General features: G+C 42.1%; 1 protein-coding gene across 1 annotated transcript in view; it reads right to left on the bottom strand.

Annotated features, from left to right (window-relative positions):
- The window catches only part of LOC307265432 (5-hydroxytryptamine receptor 4), a gene marked incomplete at its 3' end in the record, with an annotated part of 34585 nt that extends 29338 nt beyond the window's left edge, over window positions 1-5247 (bottom strand). The window contains exons 1-5 of the mRNA XM_080047176.1: window positions 5202-5247; window positions 4524-4700; window positions 3312-3512; window positions 2539-2692; window positions 340-1001 (exon numbers count right to left, since the gene is read on the bottom strand). Coding sequence (XP_079903302.1) covers window positions 340-1001; window positions 2539-2692; window positions 3312-3512; window positions 4524-4700; window positions 5202-5224 — 1217 coding nt within the window. The 5' untranslated portion in view covers window positions 5225-5247. The remainder of the gene's footprint in view (window positions 1-339; window positions 1002-2538; window positions 2693-3311; window positions 3513-4523; window positions 4701-5201) is intronic.
- Between the last annotated feature and the right edge of the window lie 10288 nt (window positions 5248-15535).

The following is a 15535-nucleotide window of genomic DNA, read 5'->3' as shown; positions in this document are numbered from 1 at the left end:
TGACAGTAAGATTCAAACCAGCAGTTATATTAAGGGCCAATCAGAGCAGACTTGGCTTTTTGTGATCAAATATGTAGGTACTAACTACATACTGTATTTTGTAGTGCAATGTGCCACAGCACTGCTTTTTAATGGCCAATGATGCAAGTTCCTTGGTCAAAGTTGAAAATGTTTAAGTGACATGCAAGTTTGCCATATGCAACTGGAAATTGAACCACAAAAAGGGAAAATCATTTGAGGATTCATCAGCCACATTGCCCTTGATTGTACTGAATTAAAGATTGAGTAAATATGAGTAGAAACTGGTGCAAATCTAACTGTACCTCTACTGTGTTTTACCTCAGTGCCATTGATGTCCCGTTGGCCGACGCAGCCGAGCACGCTCTGTGGGTATGTCCATAGGAGCAGCTCCCGGGCCGTGCGTAGCGCTCGTCCCCACAACAGAGAATCACCAGAAACGCCCTCCGGAACGCCCGGTTCAGAAACGCGTAGAGGAAAGGGTTCAACCCTGAGTTAATGTAGCCCAGCCACAGCCAGGCTGTCCACAGTTGCCAGGGCACTGAGTAATGGATGAAGGGGTCCACCACGTTGGTGATGAAGAACGGAGCCCAGCATAGGCAGAAACAACCCATTATAACCGCCAGCGTTTTTGCTGCTTTAGTCTCAACGCGCATGCGGCTATTCACTATGGGAGCCTGCTCTGAGGAGGAGCCCGTTGTTGTTCTAAGGCGGTAGTGCTCCGATTGATCTGAGTGAGTGGAGGACCTCACTGTGATAGCTGGAGTGGTACCAGACACAGGAGCGGAGCCGGCCCGCTGTAGTGTCTCGATCTGTCTGACGTGGGCCATGGCCGTGACGTAGATACGCTGGTAGGCCAGGACCATGAGGCCTAACGGGACGTAGAAGGCCACCGCAGAGCAGACCAGGGCGTACGGCCGGTTGACCAGGAACACACAGCTGGTGTCGTTGGAGCCTCCCGCCAACTCTCGCCTCTCTTCAATCTGGAACAAAACCACACACACACACACACACACACACACACACACACACACACACACACACACACACACACACACACACACACACACACAAATATCATATATGAACAGTACTATTTACAACTTAAACTGACCTAAGCTGGTGGCCAATAGGAACCTTATTAGGTATTAAAACATTAATTAAAGCGTGCCATCAACATGGGAAACAAGAAAAAAACAGCTAACCCTGCCCGAACAGTTCAAAAGTATATAAATGAAAACAAAACACGATTAAATTAGTCAACTTAAGAGGTGTTGGTATTACTTTGAAAGCTTGAAGCAAAACTATATCGAAAGAGGTCATGTGCTAAATACTTTCATTATATAAATAATGCATTGTTATTAACTAATTTAGAGATAATGCCTATCTGGTCAGCAGCCCACATTTTGTCCTCAATTGACACTATGAGCAGTTCAGAGTTAATTGAAAATCGTGCAGGTAGAAAAGTGCCTCAAGCTGAAAAGTGACTTTTATCTCATCCCCTTGCATAGCAATTGGGCTTAAGTACTGATGAACTACCCTGTGAGCTCGGCATGCTCATAAATTGGTAATGTTGTGCAATGGGGCAGTAAAATCCTAACCAAGTAGCGTTTAAGAGTACTAGAGTGTAGAGCCTCACTTTTGCGAGAAAAAAAATACTGCAGACACAGTTGAACCCAAGCAGACATACTGTACTGTATTGTATTACTTGTGTCACATTAATGAACCGGTTCTTGTGGCTTTTTGACAGCTGGAGTGACAAGTAGTTTCAGTTTAAAACAATTCATTTTTGGGTTAGGGCAGAAAGGATCAGTTGCAATGAAAATTCTCATAATATAAGAAAAAAAAGAAAAGAAAAAAAAAAGATTGACCAAAGAAGAAAAGACGTGTATTTAAAGAAAACATCAAACCTGGCCTAAATCAGTCAGGTACATACTGTATGACTCCATGACATTCAGCCAGCTTTTTAAAAACAGGAGATTGTTGTTTGTCTGACTGAAAAGACAGGTAAAAAGGGTTCATGTATTTCATTAACTCGGGCAGAATAAATTCATCCGTCCCCATGCGCCCCTGGGAGTCCTGCAGCTCATTTCAGGGCAGCTTGGAAATAACCCTCACGCCAAAACATATCCAACCCAGCAGAAAATGCTTGTTGAAGTGCCGTCTTTGCTCGCAGCAAGAGCCCCTCCACGGGGACTGGAATTGTTTTGTTGATCACTGCATTACCTTGTCATTGTTCAAGGGATTTGGAACGTTATTAGAAACAGAGAATATTCGGTTGGAAAGGTCCACGCTTAGATTTGCCCTTGCAGACAGATCATATCTGTCTTTAGGCGTTTGAGGCAGAAATATTAACTTTTCTGTGCAATACTTTGTTGCAATATATATTCCATATTTAGTTGATGCAGGATTGTAAAACATATTTTAATAATAATAATGAAACTAGCAGTTATTGTTGAGCTCATTACTACATGTCATGCCAAACCCTACGATATCTGATCGTAGCTACTAGAAACTCACAATGTCCTCGATGCCAATGGCGTTCCAGCTTTGCATGATGGGTAGGAAAGAGATGAATATGGGGATAAGCCAGCAGCCGCCTAGCATCACTCCCACTCTGACCGGGGTCATCTTGTGTCTGTAGACCAGCGGCTGGCAGCAGATAGCGTAATACCTAGAATAATACACACACACACACTGTCACACAGTATACTGTATCATGAGTGGCTCTCAATGTTTGGACAGGATTGTGTTTTCATTAAGTACATTTGCAAGTGTTAATATGTATGCATTAAAGCTATAGTGCGTAACTTCTATCACCCCAATGAGGAATTCTGAGTAATTACAACAACACTATCGGCACATCTACATGAGGTAACCCTTCGCTTATGAATTGTATACATTATGCTGTACGTCCAGTTTTTTCTTAGCAGTAGAATCAACAACTGAAACATGTCTTGGGCCATTCTTGGGATTTTTCTGAGCTCCTGCTCCCCAGTGTCAGGGGGTGACGCCAGTGAGTAAACTCTGCCATACTGAGAAATACAGAGAGAGTTTTTTGGAGCTGATAGGCTTGATGAACCTTGTGTCAACTCATTTGGCGATGGCTTGAATGTAACCGACATTCATTTATATGGAAAAAGTTACGCACTATAGCTTTTAAATTGTAGTGTTATTTGGCTTCAAGCATCTCATGGAGTATGATATGCATCTGTGGTGGAAATGTAATTTGTCAAAGCCTATAATGCAGGCTCAAAACCCCTCCTGTCCTGTCTCTCTCAAACCTCACAAACCTGTCCAGTGCAATGCAGCAGAGGTGCAGGATGGATGTTGTAGTCAAAAGGACATCCAGAGACGTTCGGACCAGGCAGAAGATCTCTCCATACTGCCACTGGCCTGTAGTCAGCTCGATGGCAGCAAATGGCATCACCACCAACGCAACCAGCAGGTCAGCAAACGCCAGCGACACAATGAAGTAGTTAGTCTTCTTCTTTCTTAGAGGAGAGTAGAGAGCAACTAACATGTTAAGACCAAGAACGACGCATACAAGTCTTAAGAGTAAAAGCCCAGGGTGTACTTTACCATCATGTTTCGTGCGACTATAATATGCTTGCATCTCTAACCTTAACAGGTGCTGCCCCTCAATCTGCCACATGTGAGAGTGACTTTACAGAAATATGAAGCGACTGGCATGTGTCCAGCTTTGCGTTCAGACATAACAAAGATGGTCTGTTTATAGAAATGCAGTGAAATGTTTGATTTAAAATAACATTAAATAAATGAGAGATATTAAAATACCCTTGTAAAACTTTTCATGTATTGCCATAGTTTGACTGTGAGGGAAGTCACAAAATGTCGCAGGAACAAAGTTCCAATCTACAAGAATGTTTCAGGACAGGCTTGCTGTAATGTGAGCGCTTTGACATTTTGATGGGTTTGAACCACCTACTCTCAAAACACACAGAAACCACTGCAACACACATTGACAACATGACATTGTAAAACATAAAACAAACCTAATATCATTCTTACCTTATTAAAGTCACAATTGACTTAATTTAACAACTTTCCTACGTATACTATAACTTTTTGTTTACATTAAAGGAAACTCTTAAAATACTTAAAATGTGAACAGTATAAACAGTATGGCAGAGTAGATGGAGGTGCCTTAAAGTTTTGTTTGCGTTTTGCAAGGATTTATCTGGCTGCAGACAGACCCTTCTCATTTTGTTGGAACTTAACAGTCAGATTGGACCACTGTTACTTCTTTCAGAATGTCTGCAAAAGACAACATGCTCTGGGTCGCTGGTGGTGTAGTGGTGAGAGCGTCCCCACCCCCCATGAGGCTAAATCCTCTTCGCAGCAGACCCGGTTGGAATCTGACCCATGGCCGTTTTTTTGCATGTCATTCCCCTCTTTGCCCAATTTCATCTCTGTCTCTCTGCTCTATCAATAAAGGATTGAAAATGCCCCCCCCCCCCAAAACAAAAAGACAACAGGCTCACCGTAGATGTCTGTCCTTGCAGAGTGCCACCATGACTAGCAGGTTGCCAAACACTGTCATAATGATAATGACGGAGAGAATTATGGAGAGAACAATCGTCTCCAGCGAGCTCAGGATTTCCTCTTGCTGCTGCTGTTCCTCTTGTTGTTGTCCTATGTTTATTACGTCATCCAACAAACTGCAAAGTAATAAAACCGTTGAAAGTATTGGTAGTAAATGTATAGAGAGGAAACAAGGTTGTGAGAGTGGGTGGAATTACATGCCAGGGATGTTGCAGTTGCATAGTATGTGTCTGTTTTCTGTTGACTAAACAAATGACACCTGACCCTAGACATAGGCGCGGCCAAAAGTGACAGTGGAAAAATGCCATATTTGCATTTTTCCATTGAGTGTCTCTGAGTTTCCACACAGGTGTGCTTTACTTCAGCATGAACTTAAAAGACCTTGTTCATAAACAATATGACGACATATTGACGCTGGGTTTAGTACAGAATCTGTACCCTCTTGTGGTCAGCTAAGCTGGGTTTCCCAGTGATTAAACAAAATCAACTTTGCACTTTGATGCTAACTGTTTGACCAAATAACCCAAATGGTGTTATTTGTAAATTAAAAAGCAGTTGTTTAGTTGCTTAGTTGTTTTTATTTACTTTATTGAAAACAGTTTCAATATGTGACTTACTTTTTAGGTGATGCTGTGGCCATCCCTGGTCATCTGCACTGAGATCAGCTGGGGATAGTCCTCATCATCACCCCATGCTCTGGCCCTGCTGGCACACAACAACACACACACGCTCATGATGTGATCGCGCTGGCTTTTCCGATAAGTCTCAATTTTTCCCAAAATAGTAACCAGCTTGCGTCCTCAAAGAGGCTGGATTCCTTGGTGTTTGTCGATCTTTGGCAGCATTACGGTGCAAAAAAAATTGATATCTGCGCCTGAAATAAGATAAACAGGCTGCAACAGGCAGCAGCTGTGTCTGCCAGATTCCATCAGCATGCTAGTTTATCTTTGTAATGCAATAATAATAATATGCTGAAGTGAGTACCACAAGGGAAATTCTCCTTCCCTATCACCCTTTCAAGTGAGGTTGAAGGTCAGATATCAGCTCTTGAACAGCAGCTCACCTCTGGGGCGAGTTGGGATTGTTGATCCTCCTGTTGAAGGACATTGTGTCTGACCCTGTAAGCCCATATTTAACAAGGTAAATAAGGTAGGTCTATTAATTTGACCAACAACAGCCTGATGTAACGAGAGGATGCTACGTTCAGAAACAGTTCAGAAACAGATTGGCAGTTATTTGATGATAAAACAAAGTATTGTACAAATAAGTATTGACTGTACCATATAACACAGCAATATATTCTTGAGTTTTCCAATTTTTTAAATAAATAAACAAACATTGCAATCCCTGTTGCTCTGTCAAAATCTGTTCCTAAGCTACTTGAACTGCTAGTGTTAAAGATCAAACTGTGCAACAATTTCTCTCTCTCTGTTGCTGTCTGCTACAGACCACCCTCTGCCCCACTTTGTTCTTTAACTATTCTCACTGAACTTCTGGCCCCACACATCTCCTCCGAGTTCATTTTATTGGGGGACTTGAATTGGGACATGACTAACCCCCCCAGATCTGGTTGTTCGGCAATTTGACGCCCTAAACCTCTACCAAATTATTTCAGAGCCCACCAGACTCAATCTAAAATCTCCTTCATCTGCTACGCTGATAGACGTCATACTCACAAACGCCCCCTCTAATTATAAATCTGGTGTCTTCAGTCAAGATCTGAGTGATCATTGTGCTATTGCCTGCACGCGCTCCGGCTCCTCAGTTAAGCGCCCACCCGTGATCGTCTCCAAACGTTCCCTGAAGAACTTTGACCTGGAAGCCTTTCTCCACGACACTGCTGCAGCGAGCTGGGACAAAATTAATACTCTCCCTACTATGGAGGTGGCCTGGTCCTTTTTCAAATCAACTTTCAGTCAGATCATCAATAAACACGCTCCACTCTTAAAATTACGGATCAAGGATCGTTTCAGCCCCTGGTTTTCAAATGATTTGGCTGCTTTAATTCGCCAGAAGAACACCATATGGCGGAAAGCCCGTTCCTCCCAGTCTCCTGCTGATTGGCTTGCCTTTCGGCAATGCAGAAATAAAAGCACTCAGGCCGTCAGAAAAGCTAGAGTCACTAATTTTCTGGACATTTTTTTATCCTGCGGCTCTGACACCAGGAAGTTTTGGAAAACGGTTAAGTCCATGGAAAACAAGCTCACTTCACCCCACCTTCCCAATGCAATGACCTTTGGTGACACTGTTGTTACTGACAAGTCTCATATGGCCTCACTTTTCAATCAGCATTTTGTTAACTCAGCTCATGTTTTCCCTACTAAGCCCTCCACTGCTGCTCCTTCACTTTCACTTTCACCTACAACCTCCAGCTCTGGCATTTTCTCCTTCAGACCCATTACGACCTCAGAAGTCTTAGAGAATCTCACCAAACTGGACTCCAACAAGTCAGCTGGCTCTGACGGGCTCGAGCCTATGTTTTTAAAAGCTGCTGCTCCTGTCATTGCTGTCCCCATCGCACGGCTTTTCAACATGTCTCTGGAACTGTCCATCTTCCCTTTAGAATGGAAATCCGCACTTGTCTTCCCTCTCTTCAAAGGAGGTTCCAGCTCTGATCCCAACTGTTATAGGCCTATTTCCATCCTGCCGTGCCTGGCTAAGGTCTTAGAGAAACTGGTACATAAACAGCTCAGCCACTTCTTAACCTCCAACAACATCCTGTCCAACTTGCAGTCTGGGTTCCGGCCAGGCCATGGGTGCACCACAGCCACGCTGAAGGTCCTGGATGATATTGTTTCCTCTCTGGACTCCAAGCAGACCTGCATCGCTGCCTTCATTGACTTCTCTAAGGCCTTTGACTCTGTCATCCATCCCATCCTCCTACAGAGGCTTTCCAGCATCGGTCTTTCACCACACTCCTGCAATTGGTTCGCCAGCTACTTAATCCACCGAGTCCAGCAAGTTAAATCGGATAACATCAAATCAGCCCCTCTCACCATCACCAAAGGGGTGCCACAGGGTTCTATTTTAGGCTATTCTCCATCTACATTAACAATATAACCAGGAATGCAGGCAACTCCAAGATGCACTTATATGCTGATGACACCATCATATACTCAGAGGGCCCTTCTCTCCCCTCTGTGGTGACCACACTACAACACAGTCTCACTTCTGTAGAACAGCATTTCCATAGCCTTCATCTTCTCCTCAACATCAAAAAAAACAAATGCATTATCTTTGACCGGGAACACGCTCCCACCTCTGTCCCAAAAATCCTCTGTGCCGACGGCTCTGAACTCGAATTTGTATCATGTTACAAATACCTTGGCCTCTGGCTGGATTCATCCCTCTCATTTACCACCCACATCAAGCACCTACAATCTAAAGTCAAAGCTTGTCTGAGCTTCCTTTACCGCAATAAGGCCTCCTTCACTCATGCAGCTAAACACACACTCGTCAAAATGACCATCCTGCCCATTTTCGATTACGGTGACACCATCTACAGACTTGCATCTCAATCCACTCTCTGCAAATTGGACCCACTCCACCATTCTGCCATCCGTTTTGCTACAGGGGCTCCATTCACTACTCACCACTGCGACCTCTACAACCTGGTAGACTGGACTTCCCTTCACACCAGACAGCTCCATCACTGGTTTCTGCTCATCTATAAAACCATCCTCGGCATAACACCTCTCTACCTCTCTTCTCTTCTACACCTCTCCCACCCTGCCCACAATCTAAGGTCCAGTGCATTCATCAACCTCTCCATCCCCAAAGTCTGCACTGTCTTTGGACGCAGTGCCTTCCGGTTCGCTGCAGCCTTTGACTGGTACACCCTTCAAAACTTTCTGTCTTCACCTCTCTCTCTGTCTTCAAACAAAATCTGCAACAAATCATAGTTGACTCCTGCACCTGCTAGTAGCCCTTCTTGTCATACCCTATTGATTAACTGTTTATTTTATTGTATTGTATTATATTGAATTTTTTAAAGTGTATTTTATATATATTTTTTAAAAATGTAATATATATATAACCTTGTTTTCACTTTTAGCACTCCCCTCCCTCTTCCCCTTTAGGCTGCACTTGAAAATAAGAATGTTGTTCTTAATTTGCTTGCCTGGGTAAATAAAGGTTAAAAAGAAAAATCCCTAGAAGTCATACCGCTTGCATAGCTAAAAATAGATTCACGTTTGCACATTACACAACGAATTGCGATGAGGCAAGATAAGATTAGGCCTACATACATCTTGCCTATAGTTTATCTGGTTAACAGTAACAAAGGACTGTCGACGAGTGGGAAATGACGAAATAGGTTAAAGATGGCAGGAGTATTGCGTTACAGTAAGTACATGTTCTTGAGCGAACTGCAGAGAGCCTTATCAGCTTAAAGCACCTATTAAAACATCTGCTGCCTCTCTACCCTTTTATGGCGGCTGTCTGTTCTTTATCGCACTTGGGTGTCAATATCATCACCTGATAGACTGTGACAGCAGGTGATCCTATGAACAATATCTACTTCCTGCAGGCACATCACCATTTATAGTTTCCGCATCAGGTATCATGTAGTCCAATATTTCTCAGCAGTCTGACCTGGTGTCGGCCCAGTGTTGACTTTGAGGGGTTCGATGTAAGTTCAACTTAATTTATCACTTTACTTCAACTTGACACTTTCTTGATTCTGTTCCTGTTTCCATGTAAGAATCAACCATTCTAGACGGAATCTTGGCGCAGAGTCATTTGACTTGTTTAAAAATCAGGATATAGACAGGTCCTTATTTTTCTTGCTGGTGTTGTGCTCTTGTCTTTCAAATAACATGAACATTGAGCTGAAACTGATATCAAAAGTGAGTTGATGAGAAATGTTCAGGGGAGTGTGTGTGTGTGTGTGTGTGTGTGTGTGTGTGTGTGTGTGTGTGTGTGCGTGTGTGTGGAAGGGGGGGGCGGGGTGTGTTCTATCATCCTGAGTGATAAGGCTACACTTCCTCGAAGAGAGCTGGAGATATAAACAACCCAGATAAATGACAACAAAGAACCATTGTACTTGGCTGAAAAACTTACCATCTGCCAGTCAGAAAAAATTACTTTTTTAAGTCTGAACAAATGACAATGGTCAGATTTGCCATATAAGTACCACAACATGATTACATCATCTGTGGTGGTCAAGTAGCCAAACAAATGCTTTTTTATTTATATTCAGTGATTCCCAACAAGGGCTATGTGCGTTTGTAAAAAAAAAAATCCACATACTTGTTGTGAATGATGTGTATGCACAGATGTTATATAATAACGTCCAGGTTAAAGTCTATTTGTATAAGCACATTTGTAACAATGAGTGGGGGCGTTGATAGAGGGATACTTGAGCTCATCTGACAGGAGTGTGGGGGAACATCAGAAAAACAAGGTCGGGAGCCATCGTCAATACATTATCTGAGTGAAAGTCAGGGTGAATGAATCAAAAGCCTGATAAAGTTGATCAAGTGCAGCTTATTTTCATACCTCAACACACCTGGCCCATAAACAAATGTTATAATTAAAGAACAATCACCTATTTTGAAGCGCACTGAAGCCTTTAAAAGCCTCTGACCCCTTGGCACCCGGGCCTCTCCCCCCACATCTATGATTAGGACACAAAAACACTGATTATAAATATAATTAAATGTCAAGTTGTTCGAGGAGTAATTCAGCCCGACAATGGTGCACAGATTGGATGGTGTTCTCGTAACAACAGCCAGTTTACTATAGCACGCTGAAAAAATGACTGATTACTGTTTGCATCGTAAATTGTCCGTAGAGGAAACTGTAACAAGCATTATCCTCTTGCTCGCTCTCTTTCTCTCTCTTTCTCACACACACACAGAAATCATCACATGAAAACAAAACTAACACTACCCACTATTTGTCCTGGTTGCTCACTCGGTAACTCACACATAGGAATCTGAGGTATGAGATAATATTTGCCCAAATCTGAAATTGGACGAAAATGAAGGGGGGGGGGGGGGGAATGAAGAGAGGAAGAAAGCGCGGGTGAGTAGGGAGAGGAGCTGCGGCTCTCCTGTGTGATGTGTGTGTGTTTTCACAGCTCACCATGTCCATTTCACATCTGACTGACACTAGGCTGAACTGAACAGAATGAACTCTGGAGAGCAAGAGACTAGTTTGCTTTTTTGTCTATCTTAGATCCTGCACAGCTTTTATTATTGTCATTAGGGTCATAATGGTGCATCATGCTTGTGAGGTTGATTGAATGGCATTACTATCAATGGAAAGATAAACAGGACTTAGAAGCTGTGGCCATGCTAGCAGCTCAGTGAGACTATTAAGCAATATGTTAGCATGCTTACATTTGATGATGAGCACAAAACACAAAGAACAGCCGAGACTTAAGCGAATGTCTGTCTTGTTATAAGGTTTATGACCAAAGACCAAATCATTTGACCTGTTGAAAGGCCAAGGGATCACCAGAGTTATTACAATGCAGCCCGTGTTGCCAGCAATTTATTTCCACTTCATGCAAGAGTTGTCGAGATATAAAATTTACAAAATTAAGTGCGAATGCGTTGGTGTTGGGATAATTCACTGGATATTTGAACATGCATCTTGTGCGCACTGAAATTTCAGGCAATCCATCTCAAAGCTGTTTTGATATTTCAGAAGGGTCGACATTGGCATCCCCGGAGCAACACCACTAGTTTGGCTACAAAAATAGACAGGCAGACATTGCGCCGCTCTGGAAGAGAATCTCATTGGCCCAAAAATCTCAGCAGGCAGAGCCAAAACAAACCAGCGTTAAAACATTATCAAGTCACGAAGGAAGGCTAAAAATAAAGGAGATCCGTTCAAATCCAATTCAAGACATTAGCAAACGTCCATTATGTTTGTTCGTATATTGGTATGTGTCTATAATATATAGTCAATAATTAATACTTCATAAATAGACTGGCAGATAGATGTGGAGTGGACTACAACTGATTGATAAACAAAAACAAACAGGCACACAGACGGTGTAGGAGGACCGACTGACTCATTTAATGTGAGCTGCAATTAGAAGACGCTCGCTCGCCATCTGGGAGACAACTGAACTGCACTTCCAAAAACCTGACTCTACTTGATTGAAGACATTTTTTACCATTCCGTCAAAGGCATCCCCCGAATGACGTAGTTTTCTCTTGACACTATTACATCATGTTACTAAAATTAATTTGTTTCTCTGAATCATTCTATAAAACTATATTTTTACTTTTGCATCAGAACTTAAAGGTGCACGATACAGTTTCAATGGAGGGGGACTTGTTTACATTTGCAGAGCCTTCAGTTAGTTTACAAAACATATTTTCTCTCCGTGTAATTCTTTGTTTTGATTATAATTATGTCATCATGAATCAAAACAAAATTATTTTGAGGAATCTTGAACCAAACGCATGACTAGAATATGTTTGTAAACCAAACCGTGGGCCCTGCTGCTGTAAACAACAACAGTGAAACGGTAACCTTTAGGGAGGTTTCTTTCTAATCATTTTCAGGCACTGCATTTGACCCTCACTATGGAATGTAACTTACCAAAAAAAAAGGATATTTGGCACTTCATGCCACACACAAACATGCGCACACACACACACACACACACACACACACACACACACACACACACACACACACACACACACACACACACACACACACACGTGAAATTCCACACTACATAATCAATGATCTTCCAGCAAGTGTCCAGAAATCCAAACAAGATGACACTTTGCAATGGGCAGACTCTTGACTGTCTGCCGAGGTCACTTGTAATGTCACGACAATCGAAAAGTTGCAAATCATTTGGATTAACAGTAGTGTTTCGTGACCACTGTATTACTCTCAACTCACTTTTCGTGTTGTCAGGTGGGAAGTAAATACTTCTCACATAATATCACACCTCAGATTGTGAGAGGGCTGAAACGTGTGTGTGTGTGTGTGTGTGTGTGTGTGTGTGTGTGTGTGTGTGTGTGTGTGTGTGTGTGTGTGTGTGTGTGTGTGTGTGTGTGTGTGTGTGTGTGTGTGTGTGTGTGCGTGTGTGAGTGTGCACATTTGTTTGTTTGTATGTGGAGGAGGAGTCTTTGGTCCAGTTGCCAAGGAGACTGAGAGGTATTATACCGTGCAGACTATCCTCCTGTAATTTTAAATGTTTGAGTAAGGAAGGCTGTCTCTTAAACAGACTACTGGTGGGACAGATGCTCTCAGCAGGAGCTGTGCTGTAAAGTGTGTGTAGTGTCTGTGAGGTAGCTGCTGATGAGAGTTACATTAGATGCTGGATTTTGTTTTGTTTTTAATTAACTTACGTCAACTTTCCCAGAGTCTCCTATTTTCTGCTTTATTTTGTGATCCCTACATGTTCCACTCCCTATTACATGCATGCCCTTTCTGCAATGTGTACATTTTGGAGTGTGTCTTTATACATTTGCCAAATGTTAATTGTGGTATGATAGGAACCAACCAGTGAAGGTTTTGTTTACATACATGTTGAAAATTAGTATCGCCAATTGTATAGATAGATTGTATAGAGATTATATGGATTACAAGAAGCGAATATAATAAATATTTTTATTTTTTACTATGGAGAAGGGGTAGGATTAAATAAGTGTATACTTCTTCCTGCTCCTTTTCAGGCATATCACATCAATACAGATAATTTTTTTTCTTTTTTTTCTTTTTGTGAAGTCATTTAAACATACATTTTGTTTATTGTATTTGTATGCTTTTCATTTAGTTTTGAATTGTTTTTGATATGTCTGAAATAAAATAAAAAATTCAATTCAAATTCAAACCTGCAAACAACAATGAATGCCAAGCTTGTTCTTCCAAATGCACTCGGATCCCAATAGGCAGCACAACATGTTTGTGCGGAACAATTACGTACAGGACCATCCACACACCCTGCTCAAGTTCCAATTTAGCTCATCAGTGTTCTGCTTACTGGTGCCCCGACTGTAAGGGAAATCACAGGTTTCAGCGTATCAACCTCAGCCTCATCAAGGCTCAGAGGGCTTGTTGAAAGATGACCAATACATTTTGCCACTATACGACTGCAGAACCTAAAGACCACAAACAGAAAGCAGAACACCCTGTCTGTTTAACTCAACAGTGACCAGCCAAAAGCAAAACAATTAAATATGGTCTCTCTTTCTTACACACACACACACACACACACACACACACACACACACACACACACACACACACACACACACACACACACACACACACACACTGAGCCAGGGCATTTTGATTCTACATTATGCTAAATAAAAGCAGCAGCAGGAAACAGGGGAACTGGAGAAATGACAAACGTGTAAAGTTTGCTCAGAAACCAATTGCTTTGGGACGCCAATCAAAACCATGAAATGACTCCCCCCCAGCAGCAGCAGCAGCAGCCGCGGCCGGCGCACAAACACACAAACAGTTATTCTGGCTTGGTGTAAAGGCCTCTTTGGTAGAACCATGTAACACTAAACTCCCGACCGCAAACCGATACACATTGAATTCTTAAAGCTGCGGTGGAAAGAGAATTTAGAGTGTGCTGAATGTCACTAAAACCCCTCTGTGGAAAAACAACTCCAAGTGGTAATCCCTCAGATCCTTGTTTTTATTTCTTCATCTCTGTTGCTCAGCAGCACTTGTTAATGTTACTGTGGTTCCTTACTGCAATGTCCAGGGTTCAACTGTCAATCATAATAAAAATAAAAAGATTCTTCCTTTGCATACTCTTTTGATACAGTTCCCCGTCCTCACTGTCGCATTTCTCCTCTTTTAGTAGCTGCTTCCCTACACCTCCAGACCTTGCGCCAAGCTAAACGGATCCCACTACAGTTATGTGTAATGAAGGCATCACTGACCAATTCTTCCTCAACATAAAGCATGAGCTTTTTATTTTCCAGACAAAACGCTACCAGAGCACAGGTGGAAAAACTCCTACTCTAATTCTGTTGAGTTACTGTTGGCATTAGTGACCACAAATGTACATTGCATTGGGAATAATGTATTTACAGTACAGGTGTAGGACAAGATGATGTTTCTGCATTGACAGCAGTGCGACCTAAACTCACAGCCTGGAGTAGTTGCTATAATAACAGATCCTTTAGGACAAAGTCTGCTGGGTATCAACCTCATTATCTGGAAACCAGAGTCTAGTCTAGGGGGAAAAGATTAGAGATCAAATACTTGACAACTTCCACAGGTCCACCACATAGGCTGTATAGAGGCGGCATGTGATATCCAAACAGGACTGATAATCTGATGGGTATTTGAAAAACTACTGCTACTGTTTAACAGGCAGCTGAATAACCAGGCAGCACCTGGAGGCACGTTTGTCAGTTTCAAGACCGTATTAGGCAGCTACAATACAGAGAGATTTTTTTGGAACACCTTATGTGGATAAAGAACAGATTTGGTTTTCTATGTGACTATGTAAGATTAATAATGGTAATATAATGATGGTGATGCAAAGTCAACTTTGATTTAGTACCGTTCGGGAAACACAGGATGTTCCGGCCTGCCTGTTCACGTTACCGGGGAAAATCGGACCCGTTCAAAGGCATTAATAATATCTATATAAAAATAGCATTCTATTCACTGATGGTCTGGTTTGCTATGACAGGTCATGTATGATCATCATGGGGAAAATTACACTGTTTTAGTAACCATAAGAAGTTCCCTTGTTGGAGGTTGAACCAGTTTAGCCAGTTTAACATACAGAAATGATCATTTAGAATATTTTCCTATGAGAATGATTGCATGTGCTTATACCGTATTTCATTAAGATTGCAGTAGTTGTTGCCAAGATGACAACTAAAAAAACAATATGGTCACAAAAACTATTTATAAAGAAATCCTTTCTACACACGCAGGAAATTGAATTTACTGCTTCAGCAAAGTAAAAAAAAGATATCCACAAATCGATGATGTG

The sequence above is a fragment of the Ammodytes marinus genome, assembly GCF_949987685.1.
Source record: "Ammodytes marinus genome assembly, chromosome: 18".
In the NCBI taxonomy this organism is placed as follows: domain Eukaryota; kingdom Metazoa; phylum Chordata; class Actinopteri; order Uranoscopiformes; family Ammodytidae; genus Ammodytes; species Ammodytes marinus.
The sequence above is the reverse complement of the archived record's forward strand: the minus strand, read 5'-3'. Positions and strand labels throughout refer to the sequence as shown.